Here is a 10443-nt window from a genome sequence, read left to right as displayed (position 1 = left end):
ATGTATTTAAATGTATTTAATTGTTCTTAACCATTAATCTATGTATATAGGCGAAATTCGAAATCATAACAAATTTTTTCGATTTTCAAATTTTAATAAAATTTTCTGCTAAAAAGATTGTTTTTTTAATTAAGACTAACAAAATTTCTTTTATAAAAAAATTAATTTTCAAATAAACATGTTTCAAATACGCAAAAAAAATGCACTTTTTATTAAATAGTGAAATCTGAATAAAATTTTAAAATTAGAAAAGAAATAGTTGGTGAATTTTTTTTTTTAAAAAAGAAACTTTTTTTGTGCCAAATTTAAATTCAAAACAATATTAAATAGTGATAACTTTTGTAATAAACATATTTGGTTAAAAATCAAACAAACATCTATGAAGATCATACTTATTTATTCATAGAGTATAATTTTCTTTAAATTCAATCCATTGATTTTAGTGATAATAGTAAAAATAATTTTTTTTATAAAATTTTATAAATAAATTTAAATATAAAAATTGGGTAAAGTAGTTTAATAAGTAATTAAACAATTTCAAAATAACTCAGTGATTTTTATTAACATAGAAATAATAATTAAATGTACAAGAATTATTAGTTTAGTATTTGTTACTATAGAAAAATTAGAATTTATCTGTAAATATTGTGGGAATAAATATAAAAAATAAAAGTTTACAAAGGTGCGTTTTATTCTATTTTAATTCTTTGTCACTTACAAAATTAACTTCTCATAACTTATAAAAAAAATTCATATTAAAAATAAAAGAGAAAACAATTTTAGAGTTAAAGAATTATATAAGAATCATAAATTTATATAAAAAAAAATAATGATCTGGAAAGAAAATCGAAATTTTCAGAAAACATGTTAATGAAAACTTTTACATATTATGGACAAAAAATACCTATTACTTTAATCTTAGACTATGTTATATTTAAATTGAAATACAATAAATATAGTAAAGTATACATTATCATAAAAAATTTAGTTACATTGTCATTGTCTTCCTATTATTTCTTTTAATAATATGTAATTTTTTTTAATCAAAATTATTTATTAACAATTTTTAAAAGTTTATCTTATTAATTTTTAATTATTAATAGGAATTCTGTAGTTTTTTTAACATGTTAACAAATCTAATTGTATACTAAAAACTTTTTTTAAGTTGTTATTAAAAAGCTTTAATTTTGTTTTTTATTATTAATAATTAAGTAGTAGAAAATTTAATAGTTATTTTAATTTAAAATCATTAAATATTAGATTCAGTAGTAAAAAGTTATTATAATGCCAAAGAATTCTTACCTTTAAATTTTAAAAAAGTTTTTTTTTTATAATGAAAATTAAAATTCCCCAAATGTATGACATTTTGATAAATATATTATTATCAACAAAAGTTGATATATACTTTGGTAGTAAGAAACCACTTCGTAGTAATAAAAAAATGTTAATCCTGATGATGAGTCTTTTAAAATATATGACATTTTTAATAAAAAAAAACTTTAAATTCTGAGATGGTAAAGTTTTGTATTTTTTTTTAAAAAAAAATTAAATCATTTGTTCATAGTGTTGTCTTATTATTTTATTATATCAACAAAAAAAAATTTATAAACAATTTATTCTAGTATTATTTTAATAAAAGTAATATAGCTTATAAAAGATTTTTTTAAAAATTGGAAAAAAAGGAATATTGAAAGGATAATTAAAGTTGACATTAAATATATAAATAAATAAAAAAAAATTAATAAGAAAATGTAATAATAATTTTTTTTAATAGATAGGTATATATTGTATAGATAAATTGTTAAAATGGAAGAACGATTATGGTAGAAGATAGATAAATTTTATAATATAAGGACAATATTGTAAAATTTTATATTATTTTAAAATAGAAAATATAAAGATAAATAAAAATTGTAATAGAAAGAATTATTGATAATATTTAATATGTGAAAAAGATCATAAATATTATTTTGGAATACATCAATAAAATAAAAGAAGATAAATTTAGTCATATAAACTAAGGCATCGGCAAACCATATATATATTAAAATAAAAAAAAAATTATAGTTGTGTAAGATAAATAAAACACAAAATAAAAAATATACAAGAGTATAAATTATTATATGATGTTGATACACTGACTATATAATTTTACTATAGACATTTTTTAACGTTGTTTCATAATAATGTAGAATCAATATCTATTTAAGGCATTTTATACAATTTGATTCTTTTAATCTTTATTTTCTTGCGCATATTAATATTTAAATAAAATAATTGTATTTATTATCAAACTTATATATTGACTAATTATTGAAAATTATTTCAAAAGACATTTAATAAATTTGCATAAAGATTTAAATAAAATATTTTTTTTAAATATAATATTTATTATATCACGAAATATTTTTTATTTTTTAAAATTTCTTATCATTTTAATCTATTAAAAAGAAAGCTATTTTTTTCTAACTTTAAATTACATAAACTTCATGTGATAATATAAACAATTCTAAATATATTTAAAAAAAAATGAACATTTAAAATAATAGCTAATCTTTTTTTTCAAATCAAAAAATTATTTACGATAATCATGATGATATATTCAACTTATGACAAATTTTATTTCTAATAGACTATTAATAATAAAAAATTTATAAAAATGTATTTACAAACAAAAATAAAACTTTTTTTTTTATAATAAGTTTTTTATTATTGTTTTTTTATTAATTTTATTCAAGAAAAAGTAACTAATAAGTACCAAAAATAGTTTAGATCATTAAATAATAAATCTATATATTTAATCCGCAATCGAATGGTTTGATGCATTGTCTTCACCAGAATATTCTGTTACAACAATATTTTGATTTTTAGAAATATCATCAACATTATAATTCATCTTTTCATTCATATCAGTTTGAGATTCTTCATTACTTTGACCTTGATTACACCTATCATTTTCAATATTTTCACAATTTCGTTCTTCAATAGTTTCATTTGTAAAGTCATTGTCACCTTCACGACGAGTTTTGTCAGGTTCAGGGATAGTTTCTCTAAATTTAATCTCACCTTTATATGCTTCAAATAATTGATTAAGATAATTGAAAGCCCTAAAAAATAATTTTTAATTGATATATTTTTTAATTATATAAACTTACTTATCAAATCGAGCTTCAATCCAACATGCTGTGTCACTAATTTTATTAACAATTTTATCATGTTGATCCCATGGGCTGGTAAATGAAAATCTTAAAAAGCACATTCGCAAGGCAGATTTTAAAATTTCAGAACAATCCAAAGAATCAATATCAGTTCTTTTCTTTGGTATTAATAAATAAGATACCTCTGGAGTAACAGTTCTATCTTTTTCATATTTCATTAACACAGAGTGATTATATCCCTCTTGAGCTTTATTTATACACATTTGTAAATCAAAAACTTTAACAGGTCCACCGGTACATATACAATGGCTCATTCCATTGTCAAATTCAAGTCCAGCCTCCAAATTTAAATAGGGACATTCAACAAAAATTGGTAATGCACTTACTACTTCAACCCAAACATCACCATTTTGATGATAAATTAAATAACAACCTTCCATTACATAACGTCTTCCTTTGATTACACTATCTATTGCTACTGGATATTGAGTAAAATACCTTGAAACATCAAAAATTTGACAATCATATTTAGCTCTTTTAATAGGAGACCCCTCAAGTAACTCTTCAATAGCATTTTTTGAACCTCTTATTCTAACAACATCCTTTCGAACATAAAAATTTTCACCAATCCACTTTGTTCTTTCATAATATTTTAATGTACACCAGGATGGTTTACTGTACTCTTCTATAAGTTTATTATATTGAACAGTCTTTAGGCGTTCAATAATATTATTTATATGACCAATATTAGTAGCATTTATAAAATTTAACTCTTCTTGTGGGATACCTCTTGTAGATGATTGTGAATTAACATTAAATTGCATATTTGCAACTCTATTAATAGTATCTTCAAAGTTAATATTACTATCATTTAATGATTCCCCTTCTTCTAAATTGTTAGTACGAAAGTTAGAATCAATTCTATTTGCTGCTGATTCATAAATATTTGACAATGATGGAGATGATAAAGAATCAATATTTAATGGTGAGTTTGAATCTGAATTTAATGATTGACTTGGAGTTTTAGAAGAATTTTCATCAGTTTCAATATTTTGTAAAGAAAAAAAAGGCATTAGCCGATGATCAATACGTTGTTGAGAATTTAAATGATTTGATTGTGAAACATTTGGAATTCGTGAAATTAAGTTTTGTGATGACATTAATGAATTTGCAAAATTTAATTCATTAGTCGCTGAAGTAACTAAATTTATTGGATTTGAAGAAGACAATAAATTAATTCCTGGAAGAGGAGAAGTTTGAAATGTACTAGTATTAACGAGATTAGTAATTGCATTATTTGCCTGGGCGTTAGGTATACTTGTGTTTACCAAAATTGAATTTAAATTGTGGACATCAATATTATTTGCTGGTGAAAGCAAATTAAAGTCTGAAAGACTAGATGGTACAGATCCAAAATTTGTGGAAATACCAATATTAGAAGGGGTCGCAATATCGCAATTTACATATGATGTTATTGGTGAAGCTATACTACACTGAGGTAAAGATGACACATTAGAAATATTTTGTGCCTGACTTTTAGGTAGATTGCGCATAAAATTATTCTGTGAAAGAGTAGAAATTGTATGCCTACGTTGATGTTGGGAATCTAAAAAATCAAAATGTTTCCATGTTTTAAATAAAAAATTAACATACCTGTACTTTTCTTACCATTACAATAGATGGATGAAACAATATTTGAATCACCATCAAATGTTTGTGCAACAATTCTATCATAATGATATGGATTAACACAAACTAAATCACTTTTACGATCAAAAGAATGTTCACATCCTGATTTTCCGCGCAATTCATTTTTATAAAGATCTTTCCATCTAAAAGCTCTTGCATATACTGCATGTGGAAATCCTTTTCTTCCGGCTACTTGTAATCTACCATCTAATGTTCTTGGAATTGTTATACAACTTGTAGGGGTCCCACCTTTTGAACATATAGCCGTTAGAAATTGCTCTAATTCAGGTTTTTTATCTTTTAATTTTTTTATTAATGATTCAATAGCTTTTTTAGCAAATTGAACATCATCCTCAACTATATATTGTGATAAATAATGTGTAATAGTAGAACATGAATCTGATACAGTAGGGCGTGGTCCAATAATAGTTTGAGGTACTGCCATTCTTTATGACATTTAATTTGAAAAGAACGAATACACTGAAAAATACTAAAAATTTTCAAGTCGGTGGAAAAAAAATTTTTTTAATACATTTTTAAAAGTAAAAATGAAGATAAATTCGCATTATTTATATAAATATAATTATATTTTAACAATATTGGTGTTGCGTTTACTTAGTGTTATGATTGCCAATACTTTAATTCGTTATAAGATAGCAAAAAACAATCCGCCAACTAAAAAATTTACCAGCACACAAAACACAAAGTTAAAAACTAAAGTAACATTAGCAAATAAATTTTTGTGTATTATTCTCTAACCAAATATATATTATTAAAGGACAACTATATTTTTAACACAACTAATATGAACATTAACAAAAAATTTAATTGAAAATTATCAAAAAAAAACTTTTTAATTTTCTATAAATATAATGATGTTTTTTTTATCTATAAAATTATTTAATTCAATTCATTTATATCATCATAACAAAACTGTCAACTTAGTGTTTTTGAATAATAACTTTTAGAGTATTATAAATTCTAAACATTTTTAAAATATATATATTATACATGATAATCACTAACTAAAAAAATAAAAAATTTTTTAATAATATTACACCAGATGTTAAAAAAATAGTAACAGATGATCACAAAAAAGTACCAATATGTTATAAAATAAAAACACTACCTTATTTATTATATTTTATATATATAAAGTAGATAATAACATAAAAAATATAGTTAAAATACTAAGCATATATATATATATATATGAACGATAGAAAATTTTTTAGAAATAACTAAAGTTTGCCATTTTTGATAAAATATAATGATTAAATACTTTAATTTATTAATTAATCCACAACATAAAGTATTCATCTTTTTGAAAATAAATTATAAAATAACATATATGAATTTAAAAAAAAAAAAGATACTATAAAATAGAAACATGATATTATATTTAATGGATACTAAATTATAATATTTGTTTAATTAAAAAATGTCAAAATATTTAAATTATGTAAGAATTAAACATCTATTCTACTTTTTTATCTTTTAATTATAGATAATTTAAGCTAATATATATTCTTTGGCTTGATTTTTAATATAAAATTTTAAACATATAAAGTAAAATTTAATTTAATAAATAATTAAATTTTTATAAATTTATGAAAATTCAAAAAAAAGTGATGAAATATAATATAATATTTCATATTCATTTGAAAAAAAAAATTAATTAAACTTTTTTTGTTGCTTTAAAAATTTATAATTTTATATTTCTAATGATATTACAATAGTTAAAATTTTTGCAATAAAAATATTAAAATAATCTTTCGTTTACAATTGTCGATTCTACAAATATTCTCCTAATGGCAATTATTTCTTCTTAAAAATTTTATGAAGCTAATAATTGTTTGAAAATAGTAATTTTATCATTTGATATTAAAAATTTACTTTTAAAAATATAAATATTTAAAGAATTTATAATGTAGTTGGATAAGAAAATAATAGAAAAGTTTGTATATTTAAGATAAAAATGGTATTTTGTTCGATAAAGTTACATCTAATAAAAAGGTGTTACTTATTGGACAATTCAACATACAGAAATACACTAAGAATAAAAATGTTTTGTTTAAAATGAATAGTATTTTAATTTTTGTATAAAAGTATATAGAATCTTATATTGTGGAAAACAAGTTTGTTGGATACAAAAAATTAACTTTAAATTTGAAAAAGAATACTTTTTTTTTGATTATTATATTAATATAATAATTTACATAAATTAGTTATGATTTATACAAACAAAAATATAGGATAGTTAAAAACAATTGTTTAAAATTGTATTTTTGTGTAACACTACTATTCACATTATATCAGAATCTTATGATATTGTAAAATAAAGTTAAATAAAGATTTACTACTATAATATTTTAATATAATATAAATACAGTAAATTTTATTAAATTTTCATACAATTACTAAATAGTTAAGCTTATTAAAGTACAATTTTTCAAATGTTATAAAATATTTTTACAAAATGTTGTCTATTCATGAAAATATTACAACATTTTAGTATCTAAAATTTAATTTAAATGATAAAACTTTTATTATATATAATAATTAGTATTATAAATTTATTTCTAGTTATATTATAATGTTAATGAAATTACAAATATGGTATGTTAAATATTATTTTGCAAATAAGGTAATCTAAAATTTTTGATATGATTAATCTTTTTAACACTATTTATTTAATAAAAAACTTTCTTATCATAAAGTATGGAATATTTTATACAAATAACAACCTTAAAGTAATAAAAGTTTTATAAAAGATAATGAATATGTTTATAATTAACTTTATAGAAAAAATTATAATTGAGATTGGATTTCATTTTTTTTTAAAATTGTAAAACTGATAACATTTCAAGAAATGTTAACAATTCTAGTAATTTACATCACTTTAATAAAAAAATAAATTACATTTTTGAAAATATCACTTAAATAATAATCTTTATATTCACAAAAAGATATTTTTAGATTAGATATCAAATTTTAAACTAATTCAAAATATATTAAGCTGACTAAAATAAAATGCATTATTTTTTATGCGCATTTTTAGCGGCTGGTTTTAATTAATAACTAGCCATGTTTTAATATAGATAAGCATTTTTAATATCCTTTGAATCTCTCATATACAATGACATATAAATTATGCTAGAAGTGAAAGTTTATCACTTTTATTTTTTAATTTATTACGATGGTATTAAAACGCAAAATCCGTATTATTTTTCTTTTTGAGTATAAAAGAGGGATAATACATTAAAAACTACAAAAATATTAATAGTTTTTTTTTTGGCAGACCTTTGTGAATGCTACAATTGTTTAAAAATAGTTAAGAATGTTTAAGAATAAAAAATGAGGATCTTAAAAATGAAGATTAAATTTAGTCTTTGATAATGAACAGTTAAGAAACTCTATTGAATCTGATTCAAAACAGACTCTTAGAAAATTATTGAAATTCTTTAAGGTTTTAAAACTTAGTATTTTTAACTACTTGGAAATATATTGAAAGTCAAAAAAAAAGACTAATGTTTATCTCACAAGGTGACTGAAAAGTAAAAACTGTCGTTTTTAGTTTGATTCTTCACTTTTTTGAGAAACAAAAATAATTCTTTTTTAGAATGCGATGTAACTTGCAGTAAAAAATGAATTCTTTATAAAAATAAAAAGCGCACTGAATAAAAATGAAGCCCCAATTTATCTCAAAGTAGATTACAATCACTGTTTAATCATCTTCTCAAAGATTGACCTATTATAGATTCATAAAAAATAGTGAAACCACCAATTCCAAATCACACTGAGCCAAATCGAAAAAAATGCATTATAATTAAATCTGAAAAAGTCTTCAAAAACTTTATTTCTTCCAGTAATGCAAATTTTTATTCTGAAAGAATAAATAAATTAATTTTTCATTGAAAAAATTTTTATTATTTTAGATGGCTCTTAATATTAATTGAAATTTTCACTCAATTATGCGCTTTTTAAAAATAATGTAGAAAAAAAAATATCTCATTTTAGACAGCCTAATATTATAAGAAACATTCATATAAATACTAAAAGATAAATGACAAATTTGATATGAATAATAAAAATAATTAAGTTAAATCTTTTAAAATGTAGATGATAATCGAAATAAATGTTACAATGTCATAAAAAAAAATATAAATACAACAATCATCCCACTTTATTTTTTTTATTTCTATGTCATACTTTTAAATTAAATTAAAGTAGTTTTGTACATTATTACTAACTAATTAAATATAATTTTAATGAATAAAGTATTTAATTGTTAAATATAAAATTAGATATAAAAGCATGTTAATAGTTTTACTAAATAAAATAGCTTTTTTTTTGTTATAAATTTCCTACAATTTCTATTAATAACTATTATATTTGAAATTGAAAAAGTTACCATCAAATTGTTTCATTTCTCTAGATATTTTGACAGTTGCTTTTTTAAAACAAAATTTAACTTTTTAATAGATATATAACATCATTAAATTATATAAATGCTCTTTTTTCTTCTCAATTTTCTAAAATTTCTAAAAGCTTAATGCTATTTTTTTATTTTAAAATAGTTAAAGAAAATGTTTACAATATTATTCAAGTATAAAACTTTCATTAATCATTGTAAAATTAACATAATGTAAAAGAAATATGGCATAATAAAATATATATTTTAAAATATAAAATAATGTTGTTATTTTATATTGTACTACGTAATAATTACCAATGTACTTTTTTATAACATTACACTTTTTTAGTTTATTGATCGTTAAAATTTATTAACAGAAGAGTGCAAGTAAATAAACTAAAAATTGATAAAATAAAAGTTCAATTATGTTCCATTATTAAGTTAAAATTAACACAACTTGAAAAAATCTTGCTACTTTGTTCCATAATTGTTACTTGTATTAAAAAAATAATTAAATAAAAAAAAATAATTATGCAAGTACAAAAAAAAATATATTTAATAAAAATTTTGAAACATTTTTAGTTAAAAATAATAAAATAAACATAAATAATTATTTTATACAAAATATATAACTTTTTTTGACTGACTAATACAATAAAATCTTTTTAAACAAACATTTTTATTGGTGTTTTTCAATATAATTATAAAAAAATACAATAAAACCGTATCATTATACATAAACGATTTTAGAAAATTAGTAACATAGTTGCATTACAAATTACACTTTAATAATAGTTAAAATAATAAAATATTCTAAAGTAACTTGGTAAATGTATTTTGAAACTAATTAAAATAATTATCTTTACTGTCATGACATTGTTAGCAATATAAGAAAAAATTTTCATATAAAATATTTACTGGTGTTTTACTTTTTTTAAAACTATATTAATTATATCTAGTCTTGATCAATCACCATCCCATCCCTAAAAGTGTATGTTATACAGGAAAAAAAAACTATTTCTTATTATTATAGAGTAAAAAAAAAAATAACGTCAAAAAGCAAAGTGCATGCTCATTTGTAAATAATAAAAAATGTCGTTGATCATGTTTACTATTAATTATGAGAAATCACCAAAGAAATTTTAAAAAATTATATAAATTTTTATTTTGTAAAAATAC

At 19.9% G+C, this 10443-nt stretch overlaps 1 protein-coding gene across 1 annotated transcript; it reads right to left on the bottom strand.

Annotated features, from left to right (window-relative positions):
• Window positions 1-2797: 2797 nt before the first annotated feature.
• On the bottom strand, window positions 2798-5292 carry SRAE_1000206800 (SMAD domain, Dwarfin-type and MAD homology 1, Dwarfin-type domain and SMAD/FHA domain and MAD homology, MH1 domain and SMAD domain-like-containing protein; the record flags this gene model as incomplete). Its single annotated transcript, XM_024649100.1, has 4 exons — window positions 2798-3107; window positions 3156-3496; window positions 3545-4764; window positions 4812-5292. 4 exons carry the CDS (start codon window positions 5290-5292, stop codon window positions 2798-2800), a joined length of 2352 nt encoding a protein of 783 aa, XP_024503011.1.
• Window positions 5293-10443: the final 5151 nt, after the last annotated feature.

The sequence above is a fragment of the Strongyloides ratti genome (genome assembly GCF_001040885.1).
Source record: "Strongyloides ratti genome assembly S_ratti_ED321, chromosome : 1".
Taxonomy (NCBI): domain Eukaryota; kingdom Metazoa; phylum Nematoda; class Chromadorea; order Rhabditida; family Strongyloididae; genus Strongyloides; species Strongyloides ratti.
This window is presented reverse-complemented; position numbering and strand designations above follow the sequence as displayed.